This window comes from Fringilla coelebs, assembly GCF_963513975.1.
Source record: "Fringilla coelebs genome assembly, chromosome: 30".
NCBI lineage: Eukaryota > Metazoa > Chordata > Aves > Passeriformes > Fringillidae > Fringilla > Fringilla coelebs.
In genome coordinates, this window is record NC_140056.1 from 1,614,309 (window position 1) to 1,637,454 (window position 23,146).

Below are 23,146 nucleotides of genomic sequence, written 5' to 3' on the forward strand. Positions count from 1 at the left end.
GATGGAGGCAAAAACTTAAGAGGATGGAAGGCAGGATTCACAGCACTCCAGTAAATCAATCCTTTTTCCTATGTTCAAGGTCATGGAAACCTGGAACAGTTTGGGTTGGGAGGGACTTTAAAGCTCATCTCATTTCACCCCCTGCCATGGGCAGGGACACCTTCCACTAGCCCAGCCACATCCAACCTGCTCCAAGCCACATCCAGCCTGGCCTTGGACTTTGCCAGGGTTGCTCAGCAAAGGGCACCAAGACTCCAGAGTGTCCTTCCACCCCTCAGGTGCTCACAGTCTCTCCTGCCCTTCCAGAGCTGCACCCTTTAATGTTTCCAGACCTTTCCCAGTGCTGGGGATGTGCTGGAGGTCAGGAACCCTGGAGCTGAGCCAGTGGGGTCTGCAGCACCCTCAAACACCAGCCCTCACCCCTCTGCACAGGGGGTGCTGATCCTGCTCTGTGGTTTCTTCCCCTGCTGGAAGCTCCCCAAGGATCTGAGACCCTCAGGGGTGCTTGCCCTCCTTCTCCTCACCTTCTCCTCTTCCTCTTCCTCCTCTTCCTCCCTGGCAGGCAGCCGCAAGTGCAAGAAGGGCTACCTGCACTGCATGAACGGGCGCTGCGTCGCCAGTCGCTACTGGTGCGACGGCGTGGACAACTGCGGGGACAACTCGGACGAGGTGCCCTGTAACAGTGAGTGTCTGCCTGGCACCCGGCCAGCCCCTGCCAGGGCTCTGTCAGCTGCTTGGGACAGGGACAGCAGCTTCAGGAGGGAGTTACCATCAGCTTGACAGGAGCAGAGCACAGCCGGGGCTTAACGGAGAGTCAAGGTCAAGCTTGTGCTGCTTTGTAAAGCTTACGGTGACAGCTGAGAGGAAAAACTCCTGGGTATGGGCATGCAGCACCCGGAGCTTCCCAGTGAGAGTGGTTTGACAGCCAGGAGGGGCACAGGGCACGGTGTCACTGCTCCTCATGGCTCCCAGGCATTCCCTTAGGAGGCTGCAGGATGGGTCTGCTCAGTTCCAAGCTGAAAGGGGCAGTCAGGAGCTCCTCAGAGTCCTGTCCAGGTCTGGTTGTGCCAGGGAGAGGGGCTCAGGCTGCCAGGCAGAGTGTGAGGCAGGAAGGGGACGGGGTCTGGGAGCACTCTGAGCATCCCAGAGCTGTGTGGGCAATGGGGAGGTGTGGGTGTGCACGTGGGGTCCCCCCACCCTGCCTCATTGACTGTGGGGGTTTTTTCCCCCTGGCAGAGACCAGCTGTGCCGCCACCGAATTCCGCTGCCGGGACGGGACCTGCATCGGCAACTCCAGCCGCTGCAACCAGTTCATCGACTGCGAGGATGCATCTGATGAAATGAACTGCAGTGAGTGCCAGCTGCTGCCCCTGGCCCCTCCTCAGCTCTGGGGATGCTCCTGCTCTCGGTGCTGGCAGCAGGGACCTGCGGCTTTGGGGTTTGGGCTGGGTTGGGAGGGAGGAGGGTCCTGCTCCTGACCTGGGGTGAGGCAGCCCCAGCCCATCCCTTCAGCCTCTCTGTGCCATGCTCAGCACCCCAACACCTGTTGGATCCCTGCAGTTCTGGGCATGTGTGGGGCACATCTGGGGGTGTGTGGGGTGTGGTGGGCTCTGGCAGCAGGGCAGGAACGTGTGCCACCTGGTGAAGTCAGACCAGGGGGCTTCTGCTGTGGTTCCTGCTGTGTCACTGGAGCTCCTGCTGTGATTCCTCTCAGCTGCCACCGACTGCAGCAGCTACTTCAAGCTGGGGGTGAAGGGCACCACGTTCCAGAAGTGTGAGCACACCTCCCTGTGCTATGCCCCCAGCTGGGTGTGCGATGGGGCCAACGACTGCGGCGATTACTCGGACGAGCGCAACTGCCCCGGTGAGAGCAGGAGGGCAGAGGGGGCTCTGGGGGCAGGGATGCCCCTTTGGGGTCTGCTTGGGCTGTGGGGGCTTTGTTTGCCCACTGGGACTGTTGTTCTCTGTGGCTCCTGCAAAGATGGTGCTGCAGGGAGCTGGGATGTGGCACCTCAGGGGGATTTTGGGGAGGAATCCTTCAGGTCTGGGCTGGGAGCAGGCAGGACGTGGCCGTGCTGTCGTCCTCACTGATGTTTCCATCACAAAGTAGGTGGGAGGAAGCCCAAATGTCCATCCAACTACTTTGCCTGCCCGAGTGGGAGGTGCATCCCCATGACCTGGACCTGTGACAAGGAGGATGACTGCGAGAACGGCGAAGATGAGACCCAGTGCAGTGAGCGGCAGGGTGGGGACACTCAGGATTTGGGCTGGGGCACAGGGTGGTGCTGGAGGGTGGGCAGGACCCTCTTCTCTCCCTGACATCCATTTGCCAAGGACAGACCACAGATTCTTCCCCTTCTGTGGTTTTACTCCACGCTCTTGTGCTTTTAGCTGTGGCCAGTATAAATGTCCTTGTGTGCTGGTTTGCTCAGCACATGCACAAATGTCCGTGGCCCTTTTGAACAGGGCCAGTTATGGCTCCCTTCAGCTGCATTTTTAGTTCTAACCTCCTGGAACAATCCCCAGACAGGGGATCTTCCTCAGGTCCACACCAGTGAGTCCCACTCCATCCCTCTGGGACCACAAGCAGTACCCCCAACACCCCCTGGGCTCCTGGAGCCCAGCCCAGCCTGGCCATGCTCTGCTGGTGTCTCCTCCCCTTATCACCTCTCTCTGACCTCCATCTCCTCCTCTTCTCCCCCAGACAAGTTCTGCTACCCTGTGCAGTTCGAGTGCAACAACCACCGCTGCATCTCCAAGCTCTGGGTGTGTGATGGAGCTGATGACTGTGGGGATGGCTCTGACGAGGACAGTCGCTGCCGTGAGTCTGCCCCAGCCCTTCTTGCCCATCTCCATCCCTGCCTGCTCCATCTCCATCTTCCTGCATCCATGTTCCTGCCTCTGCCCATCCCTTCTTCCCCATCTCCATCCCTGCCTGCTCCATCTCCATCTTCCTGCATCCATGTTCCTGCCTCTGCCCATCCCTTCTCCCACCCGTGGTCTCGCTGCTCTCCTGAACTCGGTGGGGTGCCCAGACTCCATCCTGCTCCTCCTTTCCCCAGGGCTGACCACCTGCAGCTCAGGATCCTTCCAGTGCCCTGGCACCTACGTGTGCGTGCCGGAGCGCTGGCTCTGTGATGGGGACAAGGACTGCGCCGACGGGGCCGATGAGACCCTCGCTGCTGGCTGCTGTGAGTGACCCCCCCTCCGAGGGCAGGGGCTGGGGGAGGCTGGGGGCTGGCAGGGGCTGATGGTGCTGGTGCCCCTTTGCAGTGTACAACAACACCTGTGATGAGAGGGAGTTCATGTGTGGGAACCGGCAGTGCATCCCCAAGCACTTCGTCTGCGACCACGACGACGACTGCGGTGACGGCTCCGACGAGTCCCCGGAATGTGGTGGGTGTCCGTGGGAGCCAGGGTGGGGACTGACCCAGCTGGGTCCTCATGGGCTTTGGGACAGTACCCTGGGAGGGTCTTCATCACCATGGAGGGGTTTGGTGTGAAGGTGGTGAGAGGGAACCTGGAGAGGGAGCAGAAGGGGGTTGTTAGTGGAGAGCAGCGCCCCAGCCTTGACAGAGAGAGCCAAACCCACCCAGGGATCCAAACCCACCCAGGGATCCAAACCCACAGAGGGATCCAAACCCACAGGGAGATCCAAACCCACAGAGGGATCCAAACCCACCCAGAGATCCAAACCCACCCAGGGATCCAAACCCGCAGTGGGATCCAAACCCACCCAAACCCACAGGGAGATCCAAACCCACAGGGAGATCCAAACCCACCCAGGGATCCAAACCCACCCAGGGATCCAAACCCACCCAGGGATCCAAACCCACCCAAACCCACAGGGAGATCCAAACCCACAGAGGGATCCATGTCCATGCAGGGCAGCCCTGTCCCAGGCCAGCTGCTCTGCGTTGTCCCCGTCACTCCCAGCAGCTCGGGAGGGTTTGGCTCCATGGTGCCTGTCTCTGAGTGTCCCCATGGTGCCTCTGGAAGGCTCAGGAGGGTGGGATGCTGGCTGAGCCCCTCACCCTCCCCCAGAATATCCCACCTGTGGCCCCCACGAGTTCCGCTGTCAGAACGGCCGCTGCCTCAGCAACCGGCAGTGGGAATGCGACGGGGAGTTCGACTGCCACGACCACTCGGATGAGGCACCCAAGAACCCACGCTGCAGCAGCCCAGGTACCTGCTGGGGTCATGGTGGGGTCCTGGGGGGGACAGCAGGCACCCCCCACTGACCACTGCCACCTTCTCTCTGCAGAAAACAAGTGCAACGACTCCTTCTTCCTCTGCAAGAACGGGAATTGCATCTCCGAGGCGCTGCTCTGCGACAACAACAACGACTGCGCCGACGGCTCCGACGAGCTCAACTGCTTCATCAACGAGTGCCTCAACAAGAAGCTGAGTGGCTGCTCCCAGGAGTGTGAGGACCTCAAGATTGGGTACAAGGTAGGGGGCCATGGTGTGGGGGGGCTGGCTGCAGAGATCGTGGAATTACAGAATGCCCTGAGTTGGAAGGGACCCACAAAGTCCAACTCCTGCTCCCTCAGCAATGTCACTCTGTGCCTGAGAGTTGTCTAAATGCCCCTGGAGCTCTGGCAGCCTTGGGGCTGTGCCAGCCAGCCGTGCCTGACCACCCTCTGGGGGAAGAACCTTTTCCTGATATCCAGCCTAAACCTCCCCTGGCACAGCTCCTGCTGTTCCCTCTCCTCCTCCTCCTCCTCCGCGGGTTGTGTCTGTCCTGTGCCAGCTGGGCCAGGGACGTGACACGGGCGCTTCAGGCACTGTTTGTGCATCTCAGCTGTCCTTGCTGAGTCTGCGTGTCCCATGGTGACACTTGTCACCTCCCAGCACCTGCCACCTCCCTTGGAGGTGTCTGACAGCTCCGGGTTGCTCCTGCAGTGCAGATGCCGTCCTGGCTTCCGGCTGAAGGACGACGGGAAGACGTGCATCGACATCGACGAGTGCTCCACCACCTACCCCTGCAGCCAGAAGTGCATCAACACCCTGGGCAGCTACAAGTGCCTCTGCACCGAGGGCTACAAGCTCAGACCTGACAACCCCAACAGCTGCAAGGTTGTCACAGGTGAGAGCCAGGTGTGGGTGCAGAGCTCAGGATGTTCCTGGTGACCGTGGGATGCTCCTGGTGCTGGAGTTGGAGGGTGAAGTGGCTGCCCCCAGCTCATGAGGGAGTGGTGGCAGGTCTGCAGGGCTCTGCCCACATCCCAGCAGTGCTCCCCTGCCACTTTTCCCTCTTTTCCCTGTGCAGATGAAGAGCCTTTCCTCATCTTTGCCAACCGCTACTATCTGAGGAAGCTCAACCTGGATGGCTCCAACTACACTCTGCTCAAGCAGGTGCGGGGTGAGCTGGGAGCAGGAGGCACAGCAGCCCCATGTGGAGGGGATTGGGGATGGAGAAGATCCTAAAGGACACGGGAGTTTGGCTCTTGGCTTCCCAGGGGAATGGCAGATCCATCTAAATGTCAGGAGGTCACTGCGAGCGAGGAGCAGGCAGGGAGGCTGTGGGCTTTATAAAACCCCCCAGAGCCCATGGCAGCCACTGAGGCTGCTGCAAACCCTTCTCCCTCCCTCTCCAGGGGCTGAACAATGCTGTGGCTCTGGATTTCGACTACCGGGAGCAGATGATCTACTGGACAGACGTCACCACGCAGGGCAGCATGATCCGCCGCATGCACATCAACGGCAGCAACGTCCAGGTGGGGACATGGGGCACCCCCTGGGGCACCCCTGGGCCTCACCCGCCTCCTGCCCCGCTCTGGGGTCATCACTGGGCTTTGGGGGTCAGTCCCAGTTGCTGTGGGATGTTTTGCAGCCCCACCTCAAGCAGGGGTGGGCTTCACCTTGCCCTGAAATGTGGGACAAGGAAGGTTGGGGGAAGAGTCATGGAGTTGTGGAATGATTTGGGGCAGAAGGCATCTTAAAGTTCATCCAGTTTTACTCCCCTGATGTGGGCAGGGACATCTTCCACTGTCCCAGGTTGCTTCAAGCACCATCCAGCCTGGCCTTGGACACTTCCAGGGATGCAGGGCAGCCACAGCTTCTCTGGGAAGTCTGTGCCAGGGCCTCCCCACCCTCACAGGGAGGAATTTCTTCCCAATATCCCATCTAAACCTAAGAAGGGAGTGATGAACAAGACCTGGGCTGGGGAGGGGCGACGCTATCACCCCTAAGACATCAAAGTTTGCTTCTCTCTGCTCATCCCTGTCACCTCTGACTCCTCCTGGCAGGTCCTTCACCGCACGGGGCTCAGCAATCCTGATGGGCTGGCCGTGGACTGGGTGGGAGGAAACCTCTACTGGTGTGACAAGGGCCGGGACACCATCGAGGTGTCGAAGCTCAACGGCGCCTACCGCACCGTGCTGGTCAACTCGGGGCTGCGCGAGCCCCGCGCGCTCGTGGTGGACGTGCAGAACGGGTGAGGGCCTGGGCCACGTGGGCTGCTGCTCTGCTCTGCTCTGCTCTGCTCTGGGGAGGGGGCTGTGGTCATCTTGGTCTAGTCCCAGAGGTTGGGAGATGGGATTAAGCCTTCCCTCTTGGCCTCTGGGACACCTGCATGGTTTTCTCTACCCTGTGCCCGTGTACCGCTGTTTATCACAGAGTCGTGGTGGGGTTTGGGATGGAAGGGACCCCAAAGGCCATCCTGTTCCACCCCACTGCTGTGGGCAGTCACCTTCCACTATCCCAGGTTGCTCCATTCCCTGGGGTTTGGGGAAAGGGGCTGTGGTCATCTTGCTGTGGTCCCAGAGGCTGGGAGATGGGATGAAGCCTTCCCTCATGGCCTCTGGGACACCTGGATGGTTTTCCTTACCCTGTGCCTGTGTACTGCCATTTATCACAGAGTCATGGTGGGGTTTGGGATGGAAGGGACCCTAAAGGCCATCCTGTTCCACCCCACTGCTGTGGGCAGTCACCTTCCACTGTCCCAGGTTGCTCCATGCCGTGGGGTTTGGGGAAGGGGCTGTGGTGACCTTGCTCTAGTCCCAGAGGTTGGGAGATGGGATGAAGCCTTCCCTCATGGCCTCTGGGACACCTGGATGGTTTTCCTTACCCTGTGCCTGTGTACTGCCATTTATCACAGAGTCATGGTGGGGTTTGGGATGGAAGGGACCCTAAAGGCCATCCTGTTCCACCCCACTGCTGTGGGCAGTCACCTTCCACTATCCCAGGCCCTGGGGTTTGGGGAAGGGGGCTGTGGTCACCTTGCTCTAGTCCCAGAGGTTGGGAGATGGGATGAAGCCTTCCCTCTTGGCCTCTGGGACATTGGATGGTTTTCCTTACCCTGTGCCCATCTACTGCCATTTATCACAGAGTCATGGTGGGGTTTGGGATGGAAGGGACCCCAGAGGCCATCCTGTTCCACCCCACTGCTGTGGGCAGTCACCTTCCACTGTCCCAGGTTGCTCCATGCCCTGGGGTTTGGGGAAGGGGGCTGTTGTCATCTTGCTGTGGTCCCAGAGGCAGGGAGATGGGATGAAGCCTTCCCTCTTGGCCTCTGGGACACTGGATGGTTTTCCTTACCCTGTGCCTGTGTACTGCCATTTATCACAGAGTCATGGTGGGGTTTGGGATGGAAGGGACCCTAAAGGCCATCCTGTTCCACCCCACTGCTGTGGGCAGTCACCTTCCACTGTCCCAGGTTGCTCCATGCCCTGAGGTTTGGGGAAGGGGGCTGTGGACACCTTGCTCTAGTCCCAGAGGTTGGGAGATGGGATGAAGCCTTCCCTCTTGGCCTCTGGGACATTGGATGGTATTCCTTACTGGATGGTTTTCCTTACCCTGTGCCCATCTACTGCCATTTATCACAGAGTCATGGGGTGGTTTGGGATGGAAGGGACCCCAAAGGCCATCCTGTTCCACCCCACTGCTGTCACCTTCCACTATCCCAGGTTGCTCCATGCCCTAGGGTTTGGGGAAGGGGGCTGTGGTCACCTTGCTCTAGTCCCAGAGGTTGGGAGATGGGATGAAGCCTTCCCTCTTGGCCTCTGGGACACTGGGATGCTTTTCCTTACCCTGTGCCTGTGCATCTCTGTTTCTCACAGAGTCATGGTGGGGTTTGGGATGGAAGGGACCTTAAAGACTGTCTTGTTCCACCCTGTTGCTGTGGGCAGTCACCTTCCACTATCCCAGGTTGCTCCATGAATGCCCTGGGGTTTGGGGAAAGGGGCTGTGGTCATCTTGCTGTGGTCCCAGAGGTTGGGAGATGGGATGAAGCCTTCCCTCTTGGCCTCTGGGACACCTGCATGGTTTTCTCTACCCTGTGCCTGTGTACTGCCATTTATCACAGAGTCATGGTGGGGTTTGGGATGGAAGGGACCTTAAAGACTGTCTTGTTCCACCCCGTTGCTGTGGGCAGTCACCTTCCACTATCCCAGGTTGCTCCATGCTCCATCCAGCCTTGGACACTTCCAGAGATGGGGCAGCCACAGCTTCTCTGGGCAGAGCCTCACAACCCTCACAGGGAGAAATTTCTGTGCTTTCCAACTCAGCATCTCCCTGCTCTTGTGTTTCACCCCCAGCTACCTCTACTGGACAGACTGGGGGGACCACTCTCTGATCGGGAAGATCGGCATGGACGGCACCAACCGCAGCGTCATCGTGGACACCAAGATCACGTGGCCCAACGGCCTCACCCTCGACTACATCAACAGCAGGATCTACTGGGCTGATGCCCGTGAGGACTACATCGAGTTTGCCAGCCTGGATGGCACCAACAGGCACACAGGTGAGAGCTCCATGGGTGCCAGCACAGCCAGGCTCTGGGGCAGCTCTTGGAGTAGGAGCCAGCACTGTTGGGGACAGTCCCTGGTCACTCCTCTGTGTCCATGGTGCTTCCTTGTGGGAGGGGAGCGTGGCACAGCCCCTCTCTGAGTGCCTGCTCCCCTCGCAGTGCTGAGCTCCATGGGTGCCAGCACAGCCAGGCTCTGGGGCAGCTCTTGGAGTGGGAGCCAGGCTGTTGGGGACAGTCCCTGGTCACTCCTCTGTGTCCATGGTGCTTCCTTGCGGGAGGGGAGTGTGGCACAGCCCCTCTCTGAGTGCCTGCTCCCCTCGCAGTGCTGAGCTCCATGGGTGCCAGCACACCCTGGAGGGGTCCATGCTGTGGGTCAGGTGTTGGAGCCAGCACTGTTGGGGACAATCCCCAGCTCTGGTCACTCCTCTGTGTCCATGGTGCTTCCTTGCGGGAGGGGAGCGTGGCACAGCCCCTCTCTGAGTGCCTGCTCCCCTCGCAGTGCTGAGCTCCATGGGTGCCAGCACACCCTGGAGGGGTCCATGCTGTGGGTCAGGTGTTGGAGCCAGCACTGCTGGGGACAATTCCCAGCTCTGGTCACTCCTCAGTGTCCATGGTGCTTCCTTGTGGGAGGGGATCATGGCACAGCCTCTCTCTGAATGCCTGCTCCCCTCGCAGTGCTGAGCTCCATGGGTGCCAGCACAGCCAGGCTCTGGGGCAGCTCTTGGAGTGGGAGCCAGCACTGTTGGGGACAGTCCCTGGTCACTCCTCTGTGTCCATGGTGCTCCTTTGTGGGAGGGGATCGTGGCACAGCCCCTCTCTGAATGCCTGCTCCCCTTGCAGTGCTGAGCCAGGACATCCCACACATCTTCGCGCTCACCCTCTTCGAGGATTTCATCTACTGGACCGACTGGGAGACCAAATCCATCAACAGGGCTCACAAGACAACAGGAGCCAACAAGACACTGCTGATCAGCACCTTGCACAGGCCCATGGACATCCACATCTACCACCCCTACCGCCAGCCTGACGGTGAGCAGCGTGGGAAATGGATTTGTGGAGAATCCTCCGAGCCTGGCACAAGGCTCACACTGTGTGTGCATCTGTATGCAAACCTTGAGATAAGAAATGCTGACTTGGAAATGCCATGGAATACGGCAGACATTGTTGAGAGAGGGAAATGGAACTAGAAACAAGTTGCAGATAAGACTGGATACTTTGGAGAAATAAAAGTACCAGTTCATTTCCCACAGAGCAGGGCTTGGGGGTGCTGGGGAACCGCCCCAAGAAAGGGATGTGGGGGGATGCCAGGTCAGGCAGGGGGAGCAGGAGCAGGGTGACAAGGGTCTTGCTGCTCCCATGCCACCCAGAGTGTCCCCAGCTCGGTCTGACTTGCTGTTGTCACCCTGTTGTCCCCAGTTCCCAACCATCCCTGCAAGACCAACAATGGTGGCTGCAGCAACCTCTGCCTGCTCTCCCCGGGCGGGGGGCACAAGTGTGCCTGTCCCACCAACTTCTACCTGGGCAGTGATGGTAAAACCTGCGTGTCCAACTGCACTGCCAGCCAGGTAAGCCCCTGCCTGCCTGTCCCTGCCTGTCCCTGCCTGTCCCTGCCTGTCCCTGCCTGTCCCTGCCTGTCCCTGCCTGCCTGGATATTCCCCATGCCCGTGTCCCTCCTGCCATGATCTCCCTGGGGGTGATGGGGTGTTGTTTGGGTTCAGGCAGCGCCTCCCTCCTGTGGCACTTCATGTCTGGGGGTGTCCAGGAGAGCCAGAGAACCTCCAGCTCTGGAATGTTCTTCTACCCCTCACCTCAAACCCCAGGGCCTGGGTGGGGTTAAGGCTTTGCTCTGGGTCAGGATTTGGGAATACCTGGAGGGGACAGCACAGGATCAGTGCCCTTGGCTCAGCTCACTGGGGGTGAAATCTTTTGGGGTGCCCCCTCCCCATCCTGAACCAGCCCACGAGCTCCTCTCTCCTTCAGTTTGTCTGCAAGAATGACAAGTGCATCCCTTTCTGGTGGAAATGCGACACCGAGGACGACTGCGGGGACCGCTCGGACGAGCCGGAGGATTGCCGTGAGTGCCGGGGGTGACACAGCCCCCCGTGTCCCCGGGTGTGCAGGGTGGCTGTTGGGGCAGCCCTGTGGAGGGGAGGGTCAGTCCATGACAGAGTTCAGGGAGCAGTGGGACACATCTGTCCCTGTGATTGTCCCATGGAGCAGGGCCCGAGCCCAGAATGGGATGCTGAGTCCCCACAGGGGACACCAGAGGGTGTCCAGAGGACACCAGAGGGTGGAGCAAGGCTTTGAGGTTGAGGTGTGCCCTAAAAACGTTCCTCAGAGCAAACCTGTGGCCGTGTGTTACCCCACAGCTGAGTTCAAGTGCCGGCCAGGGCAGTTCCAGTGCTCCACAGGGATCTGCACCAACCCCGCCTTCATCTGCGACGGCGACAACGACTGCCAGGACAACTCGGACGAGGCCAACTGCGGTAGGTTCCCCGTGTCCCCCTGTGATCCACAGCGTGGAGCTGCAGCCTGTCACCCCCTGACTGTGCCACCTCTTCCCCAGACATCCACGTCTGCCTGCCCAGCCAGTTCAAGTGCACCAACACCAACCGCTGCATCCCCGGCATCTTCCGCTGCAACGGGCAGGACAACTGCGGGGACGGCGAGGACGAGAAGGACTGTCGTGAGTGGGGGGCTCTGGGGGTCAGGTGGGAGCTGGTGTGAGTCAGACTGAGGGGTTCAGGTCTGTTTCTTGGGGTGTTTGGCTCTCTGGGTTGTGCCAGGGCTTTCTCCATACCCCATCTCTGTAGAGCCTCTGTTCCCGCTGCTGTTTCCTTGTGGGAATGAAATCCTGAAGTCCCTTGAAGTGGATTTGAGCTGAGCCTGTTGCTCAGCTGAGGGATCTGGTGGCCTCTGCCCTGTCCCCTCATAGCTTGGTGTCTTCTGGGGCCATTTTATGGCTCTGCTCCATCTCCACTGAGCACACCAGCCCTTGTGATCCCTGGGGCACCCACACACCTCTCAACCTCCCGGCTGTTTTTTGGGGAAAGGAGTGGCTGGCCCCTGCCTGCCCTGCTGCCCTTCCTGACACCCCCTTCTCCCTCCTGCAGCGGAGGTGACCTGTGCCCCCAACCAGTTCCAGTGTGCCATCACCAAGCGCTGCATCCCCCGGGTCTGGGTCTGTGACCGTGACAACGACTGCGTGGACGGCTCTGATGAACCTGCCAACTGCAGTAAGGCACCTGCGTGGGGAGGGGCTTCTGCCCAGTGCCCACTGCCCACACCGGGCACCTCTGTGTGCTGGCAGGGTGGCAGGTCCCTGCTCAGTCCCTGCTCAGTCCCTTCTTGGTCCCTGCTCTGTCTCTGCTCAGTCCCTGCCCAGTTCCTGCTCAGTTCTACCCCAGTCCCTGCTCAGTCCCATCCCAGTCCCAGCTCAGTCCCATCTCAGTCCCATCCCAGTCCCAGCTCAGTCCCATCTCAGTCCCACCCCGGTCCCACCTCAGTCCCTGCTCATTCCCACCCCAGTCCCACCCCAGTCCCTGCTCATTCCCACCCCAGTCCCATCCCAGTCCCATCTCAGTCCCACCCCAGTCCCATCCCAGTCCCACCCCAGTCCCTGCTCAGTCCCATCTCAGTCCCTGCCCAGTCCCTGCCCAGTCCCTGCTCAGTCCCACCCCAGTCCCTGCTCAGTCCCTGCTCAGTCCCATCTCAGTCCCATCTCAGTCCCTGCTCAGTCCCACCCCGGTCCCTGCTCAGTCCCTGCTCAGTCCCTGCTCAGTCCCTGCCCAGTCCCTGCCCAGTCCCATCTCAGTCCCATCTCAGTCCCTGCTCAGTCCCTGCCCAGTCCCTGCTCAGTCCCACCCCAGTCCCTGCTCAATCCCTGCTCAGTCCCATCTCAATCCCTGCTCAGTCCCCCCCCAGTCCCACCCCAGTCCCTGCCCAGTCCCTGCCCAGTCCCATCTCAGTCCCACCCCAGTCCCTGCTCAGTCCCATCTCAGTCCCTACTCAGTCCCACCCCAGTCCCTGCTCAGTCCCCCCCCAGTCCCACCCCAGTCCCCCCCCAGTCCCTGCTCATTCCCACCCCAGTCCCACCCCAGTCCCACCCCAGTCCCTGTGGGCAGTGGCTGATGCTGCTGCTGCCTCTGTCCTGCTGGGATCCTCCTCCCCCTGACTCTCCCTGGAGACCTGCTTGGAACGAAGGGGGATCCCACCCATCTCCAGGCTGTTCATCAGCCCTGCAGAGAGCAGCACAGGCCTGACCAGTGCTGATCCCTGCCCTGTGTCCCTTTGTCCCCTGCAGCCCAAATGACCTGTGGCGTGGACGAGTTCCGCTGCAAGGACTCGGGCCGGTGCATCCCGGCGCGCTGGAAGTGTGACGGGGAGGACGACTGTGGGGACGGATCTGATGAGCCCAAGGAGGAATGCGGTGAGCAGGGGCCCTGGGGACAAGCCACTGGCATCTTGTGTCCCTGTTCCTCGAGGGACAGGCTGGCCTGGCCCTGGCTGGCTCCTCTGGGGTGTCCCAGGAGCTCCAGCTGCTCCTTTTCCGAGTGGCGTGGGCAGGGCTGGGGCAGAGGGAGGTGCAGGGCAGTGCTGACACCTGTCCCTGTCCCTGTCCTGTCCCTCCCCATGTTCAGGGCAGTGCTGACACCTGTCCCTGTCCCTGTCCTGTCCCTCCCCATGTTCAGGGCAGTGCTGACACCTGTCCCTGTCCCTGTCCTGTCCCTCCCCACGTTCAGGGCAGTGCTGACACCTGTCCCTGTCTCATCCTCCTGTCATGCAGGGCAGTGCTGACCTCTGTCCTTGTCCCATTCCTGCCCTCATTTGGAGCACTGCTGATCCCATCCCTGTCCCATATCTCCCATTGTGCAGGGCACTGCTGACCCCTGTCACTGTCCCCATCCTGTCCCCTTGTGCAGGGCAGTGCTGACACCTGTCCCTGTCCCTGTGCCCTCCATGCCCTCCTTTGGGGCAGTGCTGACCCCTATCCATGCCCTCCTTTGGGGCAGTGCTGACCCTGTCCCTGTCCCTGTGCCATCCATGCCCTCCTTTGGGGCAGTGCTGTCCCTGTCCCCGTCCCTGTGCCATCCATGCCCTCTTTTGGGGCAGCACTGACCCCTATCCATGCCCTCCTTTGGGGCAGTGCTGATCCTGTCCCTGTCCCTGTCCCTGTCCCTGTCCCTGTCCCTGTCCCTGTGCCATCCATGCCCTCCTTTGGAGCAGTGATGACCCTGTCCCTGTCTCTGTCTCTGTCCCTGCTGTCCCCCCAGCAGCACTGACCTGTCCCTATCCCTGTCCCTGTGCCATCCATGCCCTCTTTTGGGGTGGTGCTGACCCTGTCCCTGTCCCTGTCCCTGTCCCTGTCCCCGCTGTCCCCCAGCAGCTCTGACCTGTCCCTGTCCCTGTCCCTGTCCCTGCTGTCCCCCAGCCTCTCTGACCTGTCCCTGTCCCCCAGATGAGCGCACCTGTGAGCCGTGCCAGTTCTCTGACCTGTCCCTGTCCCTGTCCCTGCTGTCCCCCAGCAGCTCTGACCTGTCCCTGTCCCTGTCCCTGTCCCCACTGTCCCCCAGCCGCTCTGACCTGTCCCTGTCCCTGCTGTCCCCAGATGAGCGCACCTGTGAGCCGTACCAGTTCTCTGACCTGTCCCTGTCCCTGTCCCTGCTGTCCCCCAGCAGCTCTGACCTGTCCCTGTCCCTGTCCCTGTCCCTGTCCCTGTCCCTGTCCCTGCTGCCCCCCAGCAGCTCTGACCTGTCCCTGTCCCCCAGATGAGCGCACCTGTGAGCCGTACCAGTTCTCTGACCTGTCCCTGTCCCTGTCCCTGTCCCTGCTGTCCCCCAGCCTCTCTGACCTGTCCCTGCTGTCCCCCAGATGAGCGCACCTGTGAGCCGTACCAGTTCCGCTGCAAGAACAATCGCTGCGTGCCGGGCCGCTGGCAGTGCGACTACGACAACGACTGCGGGGACAACTCTGACGAGGAGAGCTGCAGTACGTGCCACCCCCCAGCCCCTGCTGTCCCCAGGGTGGAGCACTGCACAGGGGAGGGGTTTGGGAGCCCCAGACCCTCTTTTGCTGTCAGGCTGGTGGCCGGGAGAGCCACTGTGTCCCCCAGCCAGGACACAGCTGTCCCTGTGCCATCCATGCCCTCCTTTGGAGCAGCACTGACCCTGTCCCTGTCCCTGTCCCTGTCCCTGTCCCTGTCCCTGTGCCATCCATGCCCTCCTTTGGGGCAGCACTGACCCTGTCCCTGTCCCTGTCCCTGTGCCATCCATGCCCTCCTTTGGGGCAGTGCTGACCTGTCCCTGTCCCTGTGCCATCCATGCCCTCCTTTGGGGCAGCACTGACCCTGTCCCTGTCCCTGTCCCTGTCCCATCCATGCCCTCCTTTGGGGCAGTGATGACCCTGTCCCTGTCCCTGTCCCTGTCCCTGTCCCTGTCCCTGTGCCATCCATGCCCTCCTTTGGGGCAGAGGTGACCCTGTCCCTGTCCCTGTCCCTGTCCCTGTCCCTGTCCCTGTGCCATCCATGCCCTCCTTTGGGGCAGAGGTGACCCTGTCCCTGTCCCTGTCCCTGTCCCTGTCCCTGTGCCATCCATGCCCTCCTTTGGGGCAGTGCTGACCCTGTCCCTGTGCCATCCATGCCCTCCTTTGGGGCAGGGGTGACCCTGTCCCTGTCCCTGACCCTGACCCTGTGCCATCCATGCCCTCCTCTGGGGCAGTGCTGACCCTGTCCCTGTCCCTGTCCCTCTCCCTGTCTCTGTCCCTGTCCCATCCCTGCCCTCCTCTGGGGCAGTGCTGACCTGACCCCTCACTCCAGGGCTCTGGAGAGCCTGGCCCTGCAGAGGGGGGGGGGGTCTGTGCCAAAGAGACACCCCAAGGGTGACAAGTCACACTGAAGGGGTGACCCCAACACACTCCCCACAGGAGCATGGGCGCCCAGCAGAGTCCCCTGAGGGCACCTTGTCCTGCTTTGCCACCAAGCATCACCCACTGTGTCACCCCCTGCCTGGCAGTGTCACCTGGGATGGTGGTGGGGACACGCAGAGCTGTCAGGAGGGACCTGGGGCACAACCTCAGGCCTGGGCCAGCACATGGGGAGGTGGCAGAGAGTTCAGTGCTGCCCCTTGGTGAGCTCCTGCTCGTGTGCCAGCACCTGCCCTGTCCTCATGGACAAGGCCACTCCAGGGCTCCATGGTGGCTCTGTCCCTCCAGGGGGGCTCAGGCTGCCTGTGGGATGGCACCAGGGTCTGCTGCCAGACCCTCTCCCACCCTGCAGTGCCCTCTGGGTCCCTCTGTCTTCCTGAAGCTCTTCAGGGTGCAGCTTTTGTTTTCTTTTCTGTTGATTTCCCGTCGTGTTTTTGAGTTTGTGCCATTTCACTTCATCTTATGTTTTTCTCCATTTTCACACTGTCGTTATGGGGCGCTCAGAGGTAGGTTCCTGCCAAAATCTTTTAATTCCATGTTACAGTCTCTCTAAAACCAATGAAGACAATAATTTCTAGGTGAGGGCAGAGGGATCGGGGCTGGACAGTCCAGGTGGATTTACTGAGCATCAGCACCAGCATCTCCCTCCATGGAACCACAGCTGGGGAGGGTCTGACCCTGCTGCTCTGCAGGGCCCGTGCATGGCTTGGACTTGGCTCCAAAACCCATCCCCACCGTGCCTCCCCCTGGACACCCCCTGTTCCCCTCTTCCCCCACAGTCCTGTGCCATGAATGGGGGGTCCCTGTGCCCCAATACCCCGGGGCTATAGGGAGGGGAAGGGTCCCCAGAGCCATCCCAGCTGGGCGGCTGTGCCACGTGCCATCCTCCTGGATCTGGCACTGGCTGTGCCACTGAGCTGTGAGCTGTCCCCATGCCCTGTGAGGGGGGACAGGGGTGATGCTCTGCCAGGGCACTGCTGCAGTTCCTCCTGCCTGGGGGGCAGCTGGGCTGGGCAGCAGTGGGGCTTGTGCTGCCCCATGGAGAGTGAGTGACCTGTTCCCTGGGGGACAGCCAGGCTTTGTGGCCACAGTGTCCCCCAAAACCCCCACAGGGAGTGGTGTGGGAAGGGGCTGGGAGGTGTGCTGTGCCCCTCTGCCAGCTCCCACAGCTCTGCCTGTACCCCCTGTCCCCAGTGCCACCGGCCGTGTGTCCGTGCCACCCTGTGCCCCCCCAGCTGCTGGCCAGGGACACCCCCTGCCCTCACAGGCTGTCCCCACGCTCAGAGCACGCTCTGTGTTCTGTCCCCAGCACCCAGGCCCTGCTCTGAGAGCGAGTTCTCGTGTGCCAACGGCCGCTGCATCGCGGGCAGGTGGAAATGTGACGGGGACCACGACTGCGCCGACGGCTCCGACGAGGTACGAGCAGGACGGGCACGTCCCCCCCTCTGCCCCTGCCCTGGGGCTCACAGCCTGGCTGTGGCAACAGGACAGGGGCCTGCCACGGCCACCGTGTCCCTTCCTGTCCCCTGCAGAAAGACTGCACCCCCCGCTGCGAGTTTGACCAGTTCAAGTGCAAGAACGGGCACTGCATCCCCATGCGCTGGCGCTGCGACGCCGACGCCGACTGCATGGACGGCAGCGACGAGGAGAACTGTGGCACAGGGGGTAATGGCATGGCTGTGTGTCCCCAGGGGCTGCTCGTGTCCCCCCTCCCTGTCCTGGTGTCACTGTGTCCCTGCTGTGGGTGGGAGCGCTCCTCTGTGTGTGTGTGTCCCACCCTGGAGTGTGCGCACACATGGAAACCCCCAGCCCTGGAGACCCCCTGTGCGTGCTGGGAATTGGAATTGCAGCCCCCAGGGTGGGGTTTTGGCGTGTCCTCTGTTGCAGTGACGTGTCCCCTGTTGCACTAATGTGTCCCCCCTTGCACTGCCATGTCCCCCCTTGCACTGCCATGTCCCCCCTTGCCCTGCCATCTTGTCCCCATCTGCACTGCCATGTCCCCCCTTGCACTGCCATGTCCCCCCTTGCACTGCCATGTCCCCTCCTGCACTGACATGTCCCCTCCTGCACTGTCACAGTCCGCACGTGTCCCCTGGACGAGTTCCAGTGCAACAACACCCTGTGCAAGCCCCTGGCCTGGAAGTGTGACGGGGAGGACGATTGTGGGGACAACTCGGACGAGAATCCCGAGGAGTGCTGTGAGTGACACTACCTCTGCCCCCAAGCCCTCCCATAGCCCAGGATGGGGGGACAGTCCTGGAGCCTGAGCACCACTGTGGGGACCGGAGGGTGTGGGGGGGACCTCTGGCAGCTCCTCTCGGGGGTGGCCGGTGGGGGAGAGGGGTGGAGGTGACTCTGATTGAAGGGCAGGAGTTGCAGAGGGGCTGCTGTGGGGAGGGGGCTGGGGCTGGGTGAGGAGAGGGCTCACAGCAGCCGGGCGATTGTCTTTGCTTCAGTCTCTTTGCTTCAGCCTCCGGAGCCCGCTGGGCCGCGTGGGACAGCCCTCCCCGGAGAGCGGGCAGAGGCCGAGCGGCAGCTCGGGACATGTGTGACAGCCTGGCTACGGCGTCTCCTTTCACCGTCACCGTTTGTTTCTGTTTGCTGGTGCAGTGAAATTCCAGTGTCCCCCCAACAGACCGTTCCGCTGCAAGAACGACCGGGTGTGTCTGTGGATCGGTCGACAGTGCGACGGAATTGACAACTGTGGAGATAACACGGATGAGAAGGACTGCGGTGAGTGGGGCTGATCCTTCTCCCTCAGCTCTGCCGTGCATGTCTGAAATGTTTCTCGGGGAAACGAGTCCCAAGGGTGCTGCTTGAGCAGCGGGGAGGTGGGGGCAGGACGCCGCTGCTGGCTCTGGTGACATCTGCTGCCCTTTGTGTGCCTGACACCTCGGTGTGCTCTCCTGGCCACAGGAGGTGTCATGGCTTTCACAGCACATCAGGAGATGGAAACTGTGAGACATATTCAGAGAGAAGGCATGAAACTGGCAGCCTGGCAGAGAAGCAGGAGTATGGCAGGCAATGTGGTTTTCTGAGCCTCACAGCCTGAGCCTGCCTGGCCAGGGTGCCTGGAGATCACTGTGGCCCTTGGGATGGTTCTGCCAGAGCCCGTGGGCACAGCCCTGAGCCTGTGTGGTCACTGTGCCACTTGGGATGGTCCTCCCAGAGCCCGTGGGCACAGCCCTGAGCCTGCCTGGCCAGGGTACCTGGAGATCCCTGTGCCCTTGGGATGGTCCTCCCAGAGCTCAGGGTGCAGCCCAGGTGCTGGGGTTGGCTTTGCCCAGTCTTTCCTCCCAAAATCATGGTGTGGATGCAGGGTCCCAAGTCCCTGCCTGCTCGCAGAGGGTCCCATGGGGATGGGTGCCCAGGACATGGGGGTCACAGCTGCTGCCCCTCACCTGCAGAGTCACCCACGGGCACAGCCCTGAGCCTGTGGGGCCAAGGTGCCTGGAGATCACTGTGCCCTTGGGATGGTCTTCCCAGAGCTCAGGGTTCAGCCCAGGTGCTGGGGTTGGCTTTCCTCCCAAAATCAGGGTGTGGATGCAGGGTCCCAAGTCCCTGCCTGCTCCCAGAGGGTCCCATGGGGATGGGTGGCCAGGACATGGGGGTCACAGCTGCTGCCCCTCACCCGCAGAGTCACCCACGGCCAAGCCCAAGAGCTGCAGCCAGGACAAGAACGAGTTCCTGTGTGGGAACAAGAAATGCATCAGCGCCAACCTCCGCTGCAACTTCTTCGATGACTGTGGAGATGGCTCTGATGAGGAATCCTGCTCCCACGGTGGGTGGGGAGCTGGGGACCCGGTGGGGGCCGGGGGGAGCTCGGGGTGACACGTGTGTGACGGCGTGTCCCACCACAGAGCACAAGTCGTACGACTGCACGACCAACACCACCATGTGTGGGGACGAGGCCCACTGCGTCCAGTCCCAGTCCACCTCGTACTGCACCTGCCGCAGAGGCTTCCAGAAGGTGCCAGACAAGAATTTTTGCCAAGGTACTTCCAGCTGCTGCTGGAGAGGGCTCGGGATCGGGCTGTGGGGCCTGGCATTGGTTTTTGCCAGTGAGATGTGATTTCACAGCTGGGATGGGGCTGGGGCAGCAGGAATGGTGTCCTTGGGGCAGAGTTGGGATCGATTTCACAGCTGGGATGGGGCTGGGGCGGCAGGAATGGTGTCCTTGAGGCAGAGTTGGGGTCGATTTCACAGCTGGGATGGGGCTGGGGCGGCAGGAATGGTGTCCTTGGGGCAGAGTTGGGGTCGATTTCACAGCTGGGATGGGGCTGGGGGGGCAGGAGTGGTGTCCTTGGGGCAGAGTTGGGATCGATTTCACAGCTGGGATGGGGCTGGGGCGGCAGGAATGGTGTCCTTGGGGCAGAGTTGGGGTCGATTTCACAGCTGGGATGGGGCTGGGGCGGCAGGAATGGTGTCCTTGGGGCAGAGTTGGGGTCGATTTCACAGCTGGGATGGGGCTGGGGCGGCAGGAATGGTGTCCTTGGGGCAGAGTTGGGGTCGATTTCACAGCTGGGATGGGGCTGGGGGGGCAGGAGTGGTGTCCTTGGGGCAGAGTTGGGGTCTGTGGGGGCAGCCTTTGGTTCTCCCCGTGATCCCACCTCCCACTGCCCAGACATCAACGAGTGCCTGCGCTTCGGGACCTGCTCCCAGCTCTGCAACAACACCAAGGGCTCCCACGTCTGCAGCTGCGCCAAGAACTTCATGAAGACGGACAACATGTGCAAGGCAGAAGGTCAGGAGGGAACAGGGACCCACGTGGGTTCTGTGTGTGCCCAGGACCCCCCCCGAGCTCCTGTGGGAATCCTTTGCTCTTCCCTCCAACCCCCGGCAGCTCTGCCCACCCTTCTGGTACCGCTGGTGCTGTCAGTCTGTCCGTCCCCGGCAGAGTGAGGCCCAAGGCGATGATGGGTGGCTCTGATGCCCAGTGCCTCTGTCCCTGTGACAGTGACTCTGTCCCTGTCCCACCAGGGAGCTGGGCTGAGCCCTCCTTCCTGGCTGAGTCCCACTCGTGGCTGAGCCCCTCTTCCCAGTGCAGCCCATGCCGACCTCTCCTCCTCCTCCTCTTCCTCTGCAGGCTCTGAGCACCAGATCCTGTACATCGCAGACGACAACAAGATCAGGAGCATGTACCCCTTCAACCCCAACTCTGCCTACGAGCCGGCCTTCCAGGGCGACGAGAACGTGCGCATCGACGCCATGGACATCTACGTCAAGGGCAACAAGATCTACTGGACCAACTGGCACACGGGCAGGATCTCCTACCGCGAGCTGCCCGCCTCCTCCTCCGCCTCCACCGCCTCCAACCGCAACCGGCGCCAGATCGACGGCGGCGTCACCCACCTGAACGTGAGCGAGCTGTGCCGGGGCACGGAGCAGCAAAGGGTACGGGCTGGTGGATTCCTCCCCCCTCACCTGTCCCCACTCTGCCCCACGCAGATCTCAGGGCTGAAGATGCCGCGGGGAATCGCCATCGATTGGGTGGCTGGGAACATCTACTGGACGGACTCGGGGCGGGACGTCATCGAGGTGGCGCAGATGAAGGGCGAGAACCGCAAGACGCTGATTTCGGGGATGATCGATGAGCCCCACGCCATCGTGGTCGATCCACTACGGGGGTGAGGGACTCCCCATCCCTCTGCCCAGCCCTCACCACGCTCCCCTCACCACAGGCCCACCCACGTGTCCCAGTGTCACTCTCTCTGTCTTCTTGAGTTGCCCCAGAGTGGCCTGGTGACTCCAGGATGCCATGGGGATGGTGTGGGAGGGTTTCTCCTCCCTGCTCATTGGCCTGTCCTGTTCCCCTGGGATTTCCCAGCCCTTACCACACTCCCCTCACCACAAGCCCATCCCTGTGTCCCAGTGTCACTCTCGAGTTGCCTGGTGACTCCAGGATGCCGTGGCGATGGTGTGGGAGGGTTTCTCCTCCCTGCTCATTGGGCTGTCCTGTTCCCCTGGGAATGACCCGCCTGTGTCCTTGCAGAACAATGTACTGGTCAGACTGGGGCAATCACCCCAAGATTGAGACAGCTGCCATGGATGGGACGCTGCGGGAGACCCTGGTGCAGGACAACATCCAGTGGCCAACAGGTGAGAGAGACAGGTGACAGGAGGGGGACAAAAGCCATGATGGGGACACGTTCAACCATTTGTGTTGGGGAGGGTTGTTCTGGGAGCCCCATGGCAGAAGGGTGTAGGGGTGGTGGCAGTGCTGCTCTGTGGGTCAGCGGGTCAGGAGGGGCTTGGGGTGGACTGGGGGCTCACTGGGGGCCATGTCCCCTCAGGCCTGGCCGTGGATTACCACAACGAGAGGCTGTACTGGGCCGACGCCAAGCTCTCCGTCATCGGCAGCATCCGCCTCAACGGCACCGACCCCGTCGTGGCCATCGACAACAAGAAGGGTAAGGGGTGCCCCGTGGGGGTCCCTGGCCTCAGAACCCACCCCAAATCCCCTCCTCCACACGTCCCCTGCTGGCTTTTCCAGGGCTGAGCCACCCGTTCAGCATCGACATCTTTGAGGACTACATCTACGGCGTCACCTACATCAACAACCGCATCTTCAAGATTCACAAGTTCGGGCACAAACCCGTCACCAACCTGACATCCGGCCTCAACCACGCCACTGACGTCGTGCTCTACCACCAGTACAAGCAGCCAGAGGGTGGGTGTGGGCCTGGGACCCCCACCCTGCTGCTGGGGTGGTGGGGAGGTGCCAGGGGCTGATACTGGCGTGAGGTGCCAGAGGGTGAGGGGGGTGTTGGCAGAGCTTGGGAAGAGGGGACTCAGACCCCCAAATCCCTGCCCAGGGTGGGGGTGTCTGGGTGGGCAGAGCAGGGGGTTTGGGGAGTCCAGCTGGCCAGGTGGTGACCTCAGGGCATGGATGGCACAGCACAGAACTGTGCAGAGGAATGTCCTAGAGGAGCAAGAAGGGCTGTGGGTCACCAGCTCGCTGTCCTCACCATCTGTGTGCCCTCTCCTCCTGCATTGAGTCTGAAGGGACTCAGACCCCCAAATCCCTGCCCAGAGTGGGGGTGTCTGGGTGGGCAGAGCAGGGGGCTGCTGGGGTGGGTTTGGGGAGTCCAGCTGTCCAGGTGGTGACCTCAGGGCATGGGAGAGAGAGCACAGAGCTGTGCAGAGGAATGTCCTAGAGGAGCAAGAAGGGCTGTGTGTCACCAGCTCGCTGTCCTCACCATCTGTGCCCTCTCCTGCTGCAGTGACCAACCCTTGTGACCACAAGAAGTGCGAGTGGCTCTGCCTGCTCAGCCCCAGACCCCCAAATCCCTGCCCAGAGTGGGGGTGTCTGGGTGGGCAGAGCAGGGGGCTGCTGAGGTGGGTTTGGGGAGTCCAGCTGGCCAGGTAGTGACCTCAGGGCATGGGAGAGTGAGCACAGAGCTGTGCAGGGTAATGTCCTAGAGGAGCAAGAAGGGCTGTGTGTCACCAGCTCGCTGTCCTCACCATCTGTGT

The 23,146-nt window shown here is 61.5% G+C and overlaps 1 protein-coding gene across 1 annotated transcript in view; it reads left to right on the forward strand.

The window, feature by feature from the left end:
• LRP1 (LDL receptor related protein 1) overlaps positions 1 to 23,146 on the forward strand; it is a 110,080-nt gene that overhangs the window by 75,631 nt on the left and 11,303 nt on the right. The window contains exons 47-80 of the mRNA XM_084223713.1: positions 563 to 682; positions 1,237 to 1,350; positions 1,715 to 1,864; positions 2,111 to 2,245; positions 2,705 to 2,821; positions 3,063 to 3,191; positions 3,274 to 3,396; positions 4,045 to 4,185; positions 4,265 to 4,452; positions 4,906 to 5,089; positions 5,273 to 5,358; positions 5,601 to 5,720; positions 6,252 to 6,439; positions 8,541 to 8,746; positions 9,593 to 9,781; positions 10,169 to 10,317; positions 10,733 to 10,826; positions 11,122 to 11,238; positions 11,319 to 11,438; positions 11,866 to 11,988; positions 13,056 to 13,181; positions 14,624 to 14,740; positions 16,983 to 17,089; positions 17,206 to 17,338; positions 17,752 to 17,871; positions 18,284 to 18,406; positions 19,311 to 19,454; positions 19,534 to 19,668; positions 20,298 to 20,417; positions 20,760 to 21,031; positions 21,122 to 21,300; positions 21,666 to 21,772; positions 21,967 to 22,083; positions 22,167 to 22,343. Of these exons, the coding sequence (XP_084079839.1) occupies positions 563 to 682; positions 1,237 to 1,350; positions 1,715 to 1,864; positions 2,111 to 2,245; positions 2,705 to 2,821; positions 3,063 to 3,191; positions 3,274 to 3,396; positions 4,045 to 4,185; positions 4,265 to 4,452; positions 4,906 to 5,089; positions 5,273 to 5,358; positions 5,601 to 5,720; positions 6,252 to 6,439; positions 8,541 to 8,746; positions 9,593 to 9,781; positions 10,169 to 10,317; positions 10,733 to 10,826; positions 11,122 to 11,238; positions 11,319 to 11,438; positions 11,866 to 11,988; positions 13,056 to 13,181; positions 14,624 to 14,740; positions 16,983 to 17,089; positions 17,206 to 17,338; positions 17,752 to 17,871; positions 18,284 to 18,406; positions 19,311 to 19,454; positions 19,534 to 19,668; positions 20,298 to 20,417; positions 20,760 to 21,031; positions 21,122 to 21,300; positions 21,666 to 21,772; positions 21,967 to 22,083; positions 22,167 to 22,343 (4,770 nt within the window). The remainder of the gene's footprint in view (positions 1 to 562; positions 683 to 1,236; positions 1,351 to 1,714; positions 1,865 to 2,110; positions 2,246 to 2,704; positions 2,822 to 3,062; positions 3,192 to 3,273; positions 3,397 to 4,044; positions 4,186 to 4,264; positions 4,453 to 4,905; positions 5,090 to 5,272; positions 5,359 to 5,600; positions 5,721 to 6,251; positions 6,440 to 8,540; positions 8,747 to 9,592; positions 9,782 to 10,168; positions 10,318 to 10,732; positions 10,827 to 11,121; positions 11,239 to 11,318; positions 11,439 to 11,865; positions 11,989 to 13,055; positions 13,182 to 14,623; positions 14,741 to 16,982; positions 17,090 to 17,205; positions 17,339 to 17,751; positions 17,872 to 18,283; positions 18,407 to 19,310; positions 19,455 to 19,533; positions 19,669 to 20,297; positions 20,418 to 20,759; positions 21,032 to 21,121; positions 21,301 to 21,665; positions 21,773 to 21,966; positions 22,084 to 22,166; positions 22,344 to 23,146) is intronic.